The 14,087-nt window shown below is 43.9% G+C and overlaps 1 protein-coding gene across 1 annotated transcript in view; it reads left to right on the forward strand.

Annotated features, from left to right (window-relative positions):
• KDR (kinase insert domain receptor) overlaps window positions 1–13,254 on the forward strand; it is a 47,045-nt gene extending 33,791 nt beyond the window's left edge. The window contains exons 23-30 of the mRNA XM_077757769.1: window positions 1,069–1,191; window positions 1,343–1,454; window positions 1,608–1,707; window positions 2,353–2,458; window positions 3,659–3,810; window positions 9,075–9,174; window positions 9,682–9,767; window positions 11,577–13,254. Of these exons, the coding sequence (XP_077613895.1) occupies window positions 1,069–1,191; window positions 1,343–1,454; window positions 1,608–1,707; window positions 2,353–2,458; window positions 3,659–3,810; window positions 9,075–9,174; window positions 9,682–9,767; window positions 11,577–11,799 (1,002 nt within the window). The 3' untranslated portion in view covers window positions 11,800–13,254. The remainder of the gene's footprint in view (window positions 1–1,068; window positions 1,192–1,342; window positions 1,455–1,607; window positions 1,708–2,352; window positions 2,459–3,658; window positions 3,811–9,074; window positions 9,175–9,681; window positions 9,768–11,576) is intronic.
• The last annotated feature ends 833 nt before the right edge of the window (window positions 13,255–14,087 follow it).

Raw genomic sequence — 14,087 nt, forward strand, 5'->3', positions numbered from 1 at the left:
ACTATACGACGCAAGATGTGGGTGTTCAGCAATTCCGGGCTCCCTTGGTCACTCTTGCACTGACTTCAGAATCCTCTGAGCTTTTCATTCATTTATAAATGTTCCCCGAGACTCTATTCCCTCACAAATCTACCCGGTGGAGCTTAAGTTGCTCCGTAGTAGGAGGTTACATGAGGATGGGAGATAATGGAAAGAGAGAAACTGAGGAAAGGAAAAGGGTAGAGAGAAAGCAAGGGAAACGTACTATTACTCTTGGGTGCACCGGAGGGTCAACTTGACTATCGAGAAATCTCTTTTGTAGGCTTTTTTGATAATCCGACACTTTGAAAGCAGGATGAGCCCCACAGGGAATGGTTTATCAGAGCTGGTCAGCTTCAGTTCCATGTGGAATGGGGAAACCAACAAAGGGCACCAAACCAACGAGCGCCCCTTGTTCCTGGTTTCCGTGCATTCATTCAAAATAACTTCCATTCTAGGGCCTCCTTAGAATAACAGATTTTAACTGTATATGGTGCCAGGCCAAAGGGATATGTGGATGTGACCAGAAACACGTTCTTTTTTTTTTTTTTTTTTAATATTTTTATTTATTTCTAGAAGAGAGAGAGAGACAGTGTGAAGAGGGGAGGGTCAGAGAGAGAGGGAGACACAGCTCCGAAATAGGCTCCAGGCTCTGAGCTGGCAGTCAGCACAGAGCCCGACGCGGGGCTCGAACCCACTACAGCGAGATCATGACCTAAGCGAAAGTCGGACGCCCAACCGACTAAGCCACCCAGGCGCCCCCAGAAACACATTCTTAATTGTGTCCAAGTGAAGTCTATTTATGACTCCATGATCATACTATAACTTAATTATTTAACTCCAAATTCTGGGGTTGTTTTTAGAAAAAGCAGATGTGTGTCTCAGCAAAAGTCAGACTTTTTTTCCTGAAGTGTTGATGAAAGACATTAGCCCAGTTCTTGTTAATCAGTTAGTTTTCTGATGTGGATTTTTTTGAACATGAGGTCACAACAGATGCAGAAGAGATCAGCTGTTCCGAGACCTAACACACACACACGATTCTTTTTGCAGTGTATCCACAGGGACCTGGCGGCACGAAATATCCTCTTGTCGGAGAAGAACGTGGTTAAAATCTGTGACTTTGGCTTGGCCCGGGATATTTATAAAGACCCAGATTATGTCAGAAAAGGAGATGTAAGTTTCAAAGATGAACCCATTGATCCATTAAGTTACAGGATCCAAATTCCTCTTTGCAAGCTTCAGGACCTGTGTTGGGAACAAAGGTAGTTTTTTCTTCAGATATGTGCTAAGTCGCGTTCTGATTCCTTGTCTTCTACCCTCTTAGGCTCGCCTCCCTTTGAAATGGATGGCCCCAGAAACAATTTTTGACAGAGTGTACACAATTCAGAGTGATGTGTGGTCTTTTGGTGTTTTGCTCTGGGAAATATTTTCCTTAGGTAAGTCACTTCTTTTTGTCCCTCTATCCATACTCCAAATAGAATGATAGAAGTCAGTGGCATATATATGTATATGATGTTCAAGAATCAGGCTCAGGGTTTTCTATAAGAGGAAATCAAATCAAATAATGTTCTATTACTATTTTATTCTAGGTGCTTCTCCATATCCCGGAGTAAAGATCGATGAGGAATTTTGTAGGCGATTGAAAGAAGGCACTAGAATGAGGGCCCCCGATTATACCACACCAGAAATGTAAGACTTTGAAAGTATCTTTCTATCCTTTCTTTGCTCACAGAAATTCTCCCTGCCCAGACTTGTCATGATGCAGACCTCTTTCATGACCCAGCCTATGTCCTACTTCTCCCTGGAAGTCTTCCTTGATAACCTGAAGCAGAGAGTCATCTCTTCTTGAAATAACACTTTATCTATACCAACCAGTTAGTATCTTTTAAAAAATTTTTTTAATGTTTATTTATTTATTTTTTTTGAGAGAGAAAGACAGATGGACAGATAGAGGGGAAAGGGCAGAGAGAGAGGGGGAGACACAGAATCTGAGGCAGGCTCTAGGCTCTGAGCTGTCAGCACAGAGCCGGACGCAGGGCTCAAACTCACGGGACTGTGAGATCATGGCCTGAGCCAATGTAGGAGGCTTAACCCTCTCAGCCACCCAGATGCCCCCCGACCAGTTAGTTTTATTAGATGTTGATTTATAGTATTTTCTATACATACTTGATGCTCGAAGTGTAGGACTCCGCGTTTTATACAGTGTGGTATTACCGTTTAGCATCTGGGCTCATGGCAGACATTTCATAGATGTTTAGTCATTCAAGTGCTTATTTTCGGCATCAGGTGAGGAAGATGGAGGCAGTTAATGACATTAGTGTTTTGCTTCTCTAGGTACCAGACCATGCTTGACTGCTGGCATGGGGAGCCCAATCAGAGACCCACGTTTTCAGAGCTGGTGGAACATTTGGGAAATCTGTTACAAGCTAATGCCCAGCAGGTTCGTGACCTCCACCCAAGAAGCGTATACAAGAGCTCCTCTCCTCCCTAGATCTCACAGCCACCATGCTGTCCTATCAGCCACTGAATAAGGAGCGATATTCTTGTAGATCTGAGCAATAATGCTCTTATAAAACCTATAATTACCCTTTGAGATAGATGAGATCCTAATGAGGTCCTAATTCATAACCTGGGAGCAGACCACTCATTCCTCCTGATGTATCTTTTTGTTGTCTTCAGATGCTCTTCTAAAGTTAAAAGAAAACATTTGTTGATCCACAGAATATCAGCAGCGGGTGGGATTTCAAGGAATTTAATACGTTGTGCAGGCCACACTGCATCTGAACCCTGCAAAATGCAAGGCTTTTTCCTTAGTATAATCCCAGGCCCTCATCCCTTCCATTGGAGGATTTTAAAGTTGTTAACCTTTACCATTAGAAAGTTATTTAATTTCCAGTCAATGCCTCTTACTACCAGGAATGGAAGCCAATTTCCTCCTGCTTTTCTTTTGAACAGGTAGGGGACAATGGGTCAAATCTGTTTTTATCAGTAAACCTTTCAAACGTTTAAAGGTATCAAATTGCCCTTTATTTCTTTCTCCTGATGAAATAATGTTAAATTGTGCAACCTTTTCTCAGAAGACCCATTTTCCTGTACATTTATTGCTTTTCTCTAGCCTGTCATCAGATTTTCCATTGCCTTGAAATGTAGAGGCTAAAATTGGATGACATGCCCTTTAAAAGACCTGGCTCACGTAGGTAGGGCTTTGTGAAGAAATGGTTCCTCAGCTCTCCGTGCTCTGCCGCTGCGTCCATGGCCACAGCCTGCTTTGTCTTCCTTGTAACCACAGTCTTCCGTGGATCCCTTCCTTATCCTGTTTTTATGTTAGCTCCTTTACCATACTTTCATATACATGTCCCTTTCAAGGGCCCTTTTGGTTTTGATAAACCACTTTGAATGTCATCTTTTAAGTTCTGCATTCAGATATGAGAGCAACATACCGCCTATCCAAGGACTAACCGGGCCCGACCCTGCTTAGTTTCTGAGATCAGACAAGATCGGGCGCTTTCGGGGTGGTATGGCCGTAGATGAGAGCGACATGCCTCCTAACCACGAAGCCCCCTTGGCCTTTGTTTTTCACGAAAGGGGCTTTTGAGGGGCTGAAGCCATAACAATAGCATCGCTGTATTTGTTGTTTCAGGATGGCAAAGACTATATTGTTCTCCCAATATCAGAGACTTTGAGCATGGAAGAGGATTCTGGACTCTCTCTGCCTACCTCACCTGTTTCCTGTATGGAGGAAGAGGAAGTGTGTGACCCCAAATTCCATTATGACAACACAGCAGGAATCAGGTACTGTATATGGTCAGCATCCCCTGGGGAGTTGGCAAGGCAAGGTTCTGTGGGGAGGGGATGGAAGGAAGGCGTTTTACACAGCTGCCGCCTCCCACTTCCACACTTAACCTTAGCCCCGAGACTGCTATAAAGGGAAGCGCTCCTTGAAGAGGGCCGGGGTAGGTGAGGCTCTTCCCATCTGTGGTCCACATTGCTGCCATAGCTGTTCCTTTAGAATTCTAAGCCCTGCAGCTGCAAATAGCTGGAATGCCACAGTTTGTTAATCTCCAGAAAAAGAGACCAATTTTATATAGACATCTGTATTTAAATTATCCCCATGTACGCTTTTATTAATGTGAATTAAATGGCTTAGGAAGGATTCAGGAAGGAAGAGTTTTATGCATATATGAAAACACACTTGCGCCTCGCTGGCTGGGGTGCAGTCTGCCGTGGGGCCGGGTCCTGAATTGGACTGGACAGCACATCTTCAGAAGCCCCTCCCTAGTCTGATTTTCAGCATTTTATTTGCATAATGGGACTTCTAGGCTTATTTAAAACACATGCACTACAGTTCTGTCCTGATTTGTAAAGGGACTCTGGAGGCAGCTTTCTTTTGTCTCTCTCCCAGCACCTGTGCATGAGGAAAGACTTGATACGGTTTCTGCAATGTAATATTAAAATTGTCTTTTAGTAAGCCTGGGACCTCTTTGGTTTGCTTTGTTTCTTTTCCCACTCTTTTGGGTATTTTCCTCCTGTCACTGGACCCCCGGACAGCACAGTCCAGCCTGCCCTGTTGAATGTGCTGTGGTTGCAGGGAGGGGTGTGGAGCGCTAGGTCGGCCAGGCTGCCAGGTGGTGGGGGAGGAGGGCCCCCGATCCCTTGACCCGTGGGAATCACACGGGCTGGCAGGAATGCTGCCGGAGAGGGTAGAAGCCGACGAGCTGCCCGTTGAATCTGTGTCAGGAACTTTTAGCATGTCTCATAGAACGTTTCCTTGTATTATCAGATGGTACTCACGTGACAGCTCTCAGAGTTAGGCAAGGTAGCAGCTATGATCTTCCGTGATGTAGATGTTGTACGTGAGGCTCAGAGCAATCACTTGGTGGAAAGAAAAAACACTCTGGTTAAAGATCCCGACTTTAGAGTCAGACCCAGCTGGTTGGACCCCGAGTATGCCTCTTAGGGACCTGGCGCACATCTTCCCTGTGACCCAGGTGAAGACGCCGGTGTTCAAAAATTATTATTTTGAGAATTACGTGGTATATTTTATTTCTAAGTGCCCGGCACTTAGCACTCAAGGCATGATAGCTATCGAGCAAGCTGCTTAAAATCACATCTCTAGGACAAATCCAGTTCCTCAGATACCTATCCTGGTCCTATTTTCTGCCACACCCAGTGGGACCCTCAGAGAGAAAAATTAATGAACCGAAAGCCAATAATTCCACTCTCATGTTTAAAAACCTCTAGTTCAAGGGGTGCCTGGGTGGTCCAGTCAGTTATGCATCTGACTCCTGGTTTCAGGCCATGATCTCACAATTCGTGGGATAGAGCCCTGCATCAAGCTCCGTGCTGACAGTAACAGTGTGGGGAGACTCTCTGTCTCTCCCGCTCTCTCTCTTCCCCTCCCCCCCCACCAAATAAATAAACTTAAAAAAAAAAAACCCAAGAACCTCTAGTTCAAGCTTGGCTAGCCTTCTCTGGACTGGTAATTATTCCTGCAACACCACTGCCTTCTTGAGCAGAAAACCATTTGATCATGAACCTTGGGTGTTTTTGATCATTCCTTGGGTGTTTTTGTGACCAGGTGGAGTGAGGACCCGAGCTGGCAGCCTCTTGGCTCACTTGGGTGCTTTGCATATGGTGCTGAGAGTCGATGAAGTCATGTCAGTGTAATGGAAGTGCCAAATGCAATGCCGGATCTAAGTCAGGGCTGCTAACATTTATCCCCAGAAGCATGGACAAGTGTGACACCGCACTCTGAGCATAGGCCTGGCTCCTATTTTCTGTCTGTGATTTTCGAATGGGTCTTTCCAGTCCAGTTTCTCTTTTATCCAGCCATAATTTGAAAAATAAAATGGAAATTGGAATCCTTTGTCTGCACCCCCTCTCAACCCCCTCCACCTTTTTTCCTTTTATAAAAGCAAGACTCCGCCGTCACATTTTAATCATCTGGGTTAAAAGAAACCCAGAATTGAGGCATCTGCACATGGCACACCTCCTTTTGAGGCTCTCTTCAGGTCCTGCTTCCCTGGGGAGACCAGAGATGAGGTTGGGGTACTTCTCAGTGGACTCGTTCTCTCCTCTTTCACATTTCCAGTCAGGTCGGAAGGCTGAGGAGTCTCTCTCGTTTACTTTCTCTTTATAGTTTTCAATCTCATTGCATCATAAATAGAGCTGGACAGAGGCACCCCTGCAGGCATCAACCCCGTGATTTGTGGCCCCTTTAAATTATTTGAAAATATTTGTTCATCATTTATTTGGGGAAGAGGCTGAGAGGGCTGTGGGGGAGGGGGGGAAGGACGGATCGCTAGCGTCTAGACTCAGCTTTGTCTCTAATTTCCCCTGTGGATCAGCTCTGGCCCCAAGTTTGCATGCTTTCTGCAAGAAAACACATAGTAATTGGACTCATCTTTCTATGAGGGGAGTTTGGGGACCATCTGGTTGCTCCATCATTTCCCCTGGGAGTTTCACCTCCTACTCCAAGCAGCTTATCAAAGATTTCTTTTCTCTCCCAGAGAGAAGGTTTGGCACATACCGTTTTTCTTCATTTTGGTTAATTGCTGGTATGATTAAGTGCTCCTGTGGATTGATGTCTGGGACAGCCTCCTGGCTAGATGTTCCTGGATTTGGCTGTGATATCAGATTGCTTGAAGTGAAACTGTCCTTTCTCCACCTTCTGTCTGTCTGCTCGCCCTCCCTGTTCCCACCACACAGTTAGTGCCTCGTGGGAGAGAGAGCAGTGTTGTGCACATAGTAGGTGCTTAATAAAGACCCGAACAATCACATCCATTGTTCTCTTCTACTTTTTCCTTCCTGATACTTTTCCAAGGGAGTCAGTGTGGAGTAGGGTAGCAAAACAAAATGAAACAATGGGCTTTAGAATCTGAAGGCCAATTTCATATCCCAGTGCTAGCCATTTCCTCCCTAAGTCTCAGCTTCCTCGGCTGTTTTTTCTGTGACAGCTGAGTTATTGCCCAAGCTCACCCCCTCTAGTTGATTCTATATCCTGAATATCCCTGGGATCTGCCTACTTCTCCAAACCCTGTGGGCATTTCCTTTCTTAGGCAGGCTGCCCTTCTTTCTCCTAGATATGGGGAAAAGAGCCCCCTAATTGATCTCATGGCCTCTGTTTTCACCTTCCTCTACCTAGAGCCATCTTTCTAAAGGGCACATCTGACTTTGTCAGTCTCAGGCTTGAAATCTTTCATGAAGGCTACTCATAACCCTCAAAAGAATGATCCAGCTACTTTAGTTATGTGATTTTGGACAAGTTCCTTAACCTTTTTATGCTTTGGTTTCCTCATCTGAACTTGGGATAATAATACCCACCCCAACAAGTACCACCTATGAAGGTGCTATGAGATAACAGTTGAGGAGCATTTTAGCACAGTGCCTGGCATGTGGTAGACTCTCAGTCAAGGATTCCTAGATCTGTGAATGAGTGAATGATTGATTAACTACATGGTACCAAGTTTTTGGCAATCGCCACTCTTAGGGACTGGACTCAGGAGAAGTGGGCTTTTCTCTCTCTCCTTATATATTGTCTTCCTTTTGGTGGTTTCCTGAGTGAAGATGTCACTGGTAAACCTCATTCTATTCTCTTCGTAAGGGGAAGAACCAGCCTCCTGGGGCAGGGGAGGGAGAATCAATTTCCATTCTCCTCCTTTGGCTCAAGTGAGTCCTCACTCCACTTGGTCACAGAAAACACAAGGAATACATAACATGTCCAGAAGCCGGGAGCAGTATGCAGGGATGAGTGTGAAGAGTGAATCTGCTGTCCCTTGCTGTGAAATAGACTTCCCTTCTCTCCATTTGGGCTGTTGGTGATTTTAACAGGATCGCTCAGCCTCACCCAAAGCCACATGGTGGGGAAGGAGCACCCCCAGAAAACAGGTGGTATATTGTCTGACAAGTCCCATTCTTTGAACTCCTGAGGGAAGCTGGTGTCCTTTGGAATTCAGAGGAGGAAAATAAGCTTTGGCTGATAGAGTGTCATTCCTTCTAATGACATTTGTCACCCACCTCATCCATCCTCCAGATATCTTTGTAAGTGAGGGAGGGAAAGCTATTACCAACACATTTTTAAAATGGGGCAACTGAGGCATGGAAATATTCACGACTTTCCCAAGTTTGTAGAGCCAGTGGTAGACTTTGAAATAGACAAAATCTCTCCTGACTTTTTTTTTTTAATGTTTTATTTATTTCTAGGAGAGAGAGAGAGAGAGAGACAGCGTGAGCAGGGGAGAGTCAGAGAGAGAGGGAGTGACAGACTCTGAAACAGGCTCCAGCCTCTGAGCTCGCAGTCACCAGAGAGCCCGACGCGGGGCTCTAACCCACAAACCGCGAGATCATGACCTAAGCCAAAGTCGGACGCTTAACCGACTAAGCCACCCAGGCGCCCCAGAATATCTCCTGACTTTTAAACCACATTGCCTCCTCCCAAGACTGGCAATTCTGTGGGCCGAAAATAGGGGATTGTGAGACTCAGCCCACCCTCCTCTCTACATACTAAGCCTCAATTACGTGCAGAAGGAGGAGGTTGTCTCCTTTACAGGGGGTTCAGTGTCCTTTACGGAACCCAGGTGAGATTCAGTGAGATCTGCAGGCATTTCCTCTGCCCATCTTTCACAGAATCATTGCTCTGTGAGCATTATCTAGAAAAATTTTTCTGGAGATGGCCAGAAAGATGTGTATCGCTTGGTCGTATGTTGAGAGTCCAGCTCAGGCAACCAGGAAGCCAGGCAGAAGACAGTTGATCACTTAGATTGCTGTTGTTGTCTTTAGTCCAGCCCTGGTCCTCAGAAGTATGATTCAAAAGAACAGGAGCTCATCTAGGCTCCCTCACTTATATTATACTTTTAAATAGGCTTTTACAGGAAATTAAGCCTTCAATGTGTGCTAGCAGAGAAAGATTTTTGTTTTGTTTTGATTTTCTTTTTCCAAAGGATGTTTTGAAGCTTGCTATTAAACTTGTGGTTGAAGGATAATGAACTTAGGTATCACTTTTGGTATCTGCAGCCAAATATACCACCACTAAAATATAAATATTTGTTCTTTTGCAGTCAGTATCTGCAGAACAGTAAGCGAAAGAGCCGGCCCGTGAGTGTAAAAACATTTGAAGACATCCCGTTGGAAGAACCAGAAGTAAAAGTAATCCCAGATGTAAGTACATCTTTTAAAAATAGTCTTAAAAACAATATGAAGGATGAAACATTAGCTAGGTAAATATTAGCCTAAGCATTACAGTCTTGGAGCCTCATTATAAGGCTGTCCTTGGGGGTCCGTGTCTTGGGCTCATGGAGATGGAACTGATCAGCTCCCCCCTTGGTTTTTTACATAAGTACAGTCTCTGGCCCAAGGTTCCTGATAGTCTAGCACCATGGCCAATTCCACTCAAGTGTAAACAGTATCATTAAGAAAAGAGGGATGGAAACAGGTCTCCTCAGCTGCTTCTTCCTAAGTTCTTCTTTTCTTTCAGGCCTGGGTTTACTACTAGGAAGAAGGTATTTCTCCTTATAGCTTGTACAGTTTTGGGCTGTGATATCTTTACCTCCCTCTGTTGAACCCTGGAGCATATTGTCTGATAGATGGGTTAAGAAATCAGTTTAATTAAATAATTGGTCAGTGTGCACACTCATCAACTGTGCCATCTCCTTGTCTCTTAAAAAGGACAACCAGACGGACAGTGGTATGGTTCTTGCATCAGAAGAGCTGAAAACTTTGGAAGACAGAAACAAATTAGCTCCGTCTTTTAGGTAAGGCTCAGCCACACAGAAAAGACAAATCTCAACTGGAATTTTTGGAAGGAACTTAGGACTTTTTGTAAAGAGTTTTCCCTTTTTGTGTCTTTGGTGGGTAGGCAAATTTGCATCAGCTGAACTAATAAAGAACTGAAACTAATCAAACAAATAAATTACCTGGAACACCTAAAAAAGAATCTGAAATTAATTAGGGCATTTGGTCAGTTTTTATGAGAATTTATGAACACCAGGGTATTTTTATATTTCTGTGGTCAGGGGTTTGTATGGTACTGGCTAAATAACAAAGGTCATTGGATGTAATCCATCAGATTGAGAAGATAAAAATCTTTGTGGACTCTGAAGAATTTTCACACCTGTACATAAATGAGTGCATCTGTCTTTAGAAGTATGATGTATAAGAAATAAGCCAGTATCTATTTGTTTGAGATACTTAAATATTATTGGCTGACTTATTTGGCTTCTTCCTATTATTATTGGCTAACTTGTGGGGAAAATACTAAATTTGGTTTTGAATATGATTTCCCCCATGTGGTTTTATAGGAATTTGTAGTTGCTTTGAATAGACGTACCTGCCTGTAACCTAACAAATAAATGAAAATCTGTATAAACACAGCAAGATAAAGAGCAGTGATTTGTTAGTGAGCTCACTCTAGGTAAGAATAGAGAAGACTGATCTCCTTGTAATCTAACCATTTTATAAATGGTTATTATAAGGGAATGCCTATGGGTTATGAGGGATGTTCACTTAAAGAAAAAAAAATTAAAATGAGACACTCTGCAATTTTATTGTTTGCTTTAGGCCCAAGGTAAGAAATTTTTCGAGCCAATCATGTTTCACTCGTTGATTTAAAATGTATTTATTCAGCAGTGACTATGTGCTAGCCACCATGCCATTGTTTGAGACATTAACTTTATTTGATTGAGGTTGGTTTGAAAGAAAAATTGCATTTCTAATTATTTGAAATAACTTTCAAACCATACATGAACACAGAGTTAATGAAATACTTTTTTGGTAGTTTTTAACATGAATAATTTGGTAAAACATGTATTCAGGAGGGAAAAAAACCCCATACCTCAGAATGGTTTGAGAAAATGTAAATCCCGAAGTTTTACACTTTTAGGCTTTGACACGATCATGGTCTGTCATGATTCTGCGCCATTGAAAACATTCTCTAGTTGCTGCTGAGTGATCTGGGCCCTCAGTCCTTCCAAAGAATGTGGTTTTGATGAGTAAAAAGCAGTTTTTGACAGTCTGACTTGATTGCACACACACATACACACACACACACACACACACACACACACACACACACGCTTCAACTTATTCAAGTTTAAAGTTGCTCAAGAGCTTTATTAACACTTTGCACATGCTTTGTAATCCCTAATTGACAGTGTGAGGAAAGCAGAAGTGGACTTTCAGAACATCCCTGTTTCCTTCCACATCATGAAAGAGTCCCTTTGGCTCCTATCATTGTATACAAACCTGTCAATCTACAAGGCCATAAAAATGTTCCATTGGTTGGAGCCTTTGCATAGCTCAGGAGAACTGCCTTTCATCTCTTCACGGGCTTGAAAGACTTGGACCCAAATAAGAGGACTTATCTGAAACTACAAGCTCACGCTAGTACCTGAAAATAGACGTTGTCTGAGTAAACCTGATATGTTGATTAACAAGTGGGAGAGATAGGGGCTGGTGTCTCCAGGGAGATTACAGCCCACACGAGGTCGGGAACAGGGTTAGGGTGAGAGGGGCAAGAACTGCCTTCTCTTCGCCAACTCATTTGGTCGCCATTTCTTCCACAGTGGACTGATGCCCAGCAAAAGCAAGGAGTCCGTGGCGTCTGAGGGCTCAAACCACACGAGTGGCTACCAGTCCGGCTATCATTCCGACGACACGGACACCACTGTGTACTCCAGCGAGGAGGCCGAACTTTTAAAGCTCGTGGAGATTGGACCACAAGCTGGCAGTGCAGCCCAGACCCTCCAGCCTGACTCTGGACCCGCATTGAGCTCTCCTCCTGTTTAAAAGGAGGCACCCATGTCCCCGACTCCTGGAAATCACACGAGAGGTGCTGCTCAGATTTTCAAGTGTTGTTCTTTCCACCACTAGGAAGTAGCCACATTTGATTTTCATTTCATAAAAAAGGACCTCAGACTGCAGGGAGCCAGTCCCCTAGGCATTTCCTGAGAAGATGTTTGTGACTCAAGAATGTGTTTGTGTTTTCTCCCAGTGTTGACTTTCTGTTTATGCGTTTAGAAAGCATGTCCGATGCCCCTTAATGGGTCTCCCTGTGGGTTGTAACAAAAAGAAGTTCAAGGAATGGCTGCATCTTCCATGAAGTGGCAGTACCTTGGGAACTGACACCTCTCTGTAAAGCCAGAAGATAAACCAGGCGATGCAAGGGCTTTAGGTGTTGAAGATGGGAAGGACCTTTAGGGCTGAGTCCATCCAAGAAGCTTTGCTTGGGATATGTATGGGTCCTCAGCCACGTCTTATGTGTGGGGTTTGGATTGACAGAAAGGAAGATGTTGGCTTGCTCCGAGAGCAGACTGGGGCTTTCAAGTGCATTATGTAGGCTCCGGTGGAGATGGGCACAGGGTCTGTTAGGAAAAATAAAGGCTTCAGATGAGGTTATTGGTTTTAGAAGGTTGCGTGCTCTTCCCGGTTGGGCTAAATGAGAGCTCCTTGGGCTGTTTCCGACTCCTAATGAGATTTCCTTCCGGACTCTTACGTGTCTCCTGGCCAAGGCCCAGGAAGGAAATGACGCAGCTCTGGCTCCTTGTCTCCCAGGCCGATCCTTTATTCAGAACGCCACAAAGAAAGGACATTCAGATGGAGGCTCCCTGTCGTGTGGAAGAGTTGTGACTGTAAAAACCAGCTTCTGGTTTCTTCTGGATGAATACCCACATATCTGTCCTGATGCGACATGTCTGAGCCTGAATGCAGTAGGTTCCGTATCAAGCTGTGGTGTCAAGGCTTCAGGAAGGATTTTACTCTCTTGTTCCTTCTCCCCTCCCTGACCCTTTCCCCTCTTGGCATCCCTGGTCGGTCAGGCATTTTAGTAATTTGGCCTCTACACTCTAGTCAAAGCTGATGTGGTTTGTTCGCTCCCTCAATGACTGTTAGCCAGATTTCAAAATTCTTTTGTCACCAAAGGTTTAACACCATCTCTTGTATTTAGACTTTTAACATGTAAAGCTATTTCTACTGGTTTCTGCCCCTGTTCTTTCCTTTTTAAAAAAGAAGACGTCTTTTTCGTTTGGTATCATAGTGTGAGATGCTGGAACCATGACTGTAAAACATGCTATGGCACATATATTTATAGTCTGTTTATGTAGAAACAAATGTAATATATTAAAACCGTATATTATATATGAGGAACTTTGTACTATTCACATTTTATATCAGTATTATGTAGCATAACAAAGGTCATAATGCTTTCAGCAATCGATGCCATTTTATTAAAAAAAAAACTGAAAAACTCGAATGAGTCTCTTTGCAAGGTTGCATTTCTGTTCTTATCATTTTTCTCACTTCTAAAGTGGAAGAGGGGTGTCACACATCGTTGACATGGGGGTTTTCATTTTTGCTCGTTTCCTTCTTATAAAGGATATTTTCATAAAGTAGTTTATATTTTTTAAACCAGCAGTGGTATAATATGATCACAGCTTTTTTTTTTTTAACGTTTATTTATTTTTGAGACAGAGAGAGACAGAGCATGAGTTGGGGAGGGGCAGAGAGAGGGAGACACAGAATCTGAAACAGGCTCCAGACTCTGAGCTGTCAGCACAGAGTCCAATGTGGGGCTCGAACCCACGGACCGCGAGATCGTGACCTGAGCCAAGGTCAGCCGCTTAACTGACTGAGCCACCCAGGCACCCCTGATCACAGCTTTTTTGAGGGAAGGTACTTCCGGCGTTACCCCTTCCTCTTTCAATACACAAATAATTCACACACATGTGAACTCTCTCATTATAGTCTGAGCACTTTTGAGATTCTTAAAACATGGACGGAGAGAAATGTTCTAAGTACTCTAACAGTGTTTGTGCCCTTCCAATAAACCTTGTGACTGTCGCTAGAGCCAACCATGAAAACCAGGAGGTAAGAGATCCTGAGACAGGTGGCCAGACCCAGGCACTGCAGGCAAGTGTGGAGCCTACTTGTGGTTTTCATTGGTGTTTTACTCTATACTTAAAGTGTCAGGACATCGGACCCAACGCTGCCATTTTGAATGATTAATTTTACCTGAATTCAGTGAGTGATTATCTAAAAATCACTGGCATCCATGAGTGTCCCTACTCTTTGAGGTATTT

This window comes from Crocuta crocuta, unplaced genomic scaffold (assembly GCF_008692635.1).
Source record: "Crocuta crocuta isolate KB4526 unplaced genomic scaffold, BGI_CrCroc_1.0 scaffold282, whole genome shotgun sequence".
Classification (NCBI taxonomy): Eukaryota; Metazoa; Chordata; class Mammalia; order Carnivora; family Hyaenidae; genus Crocuta; species Crocuta crocuta.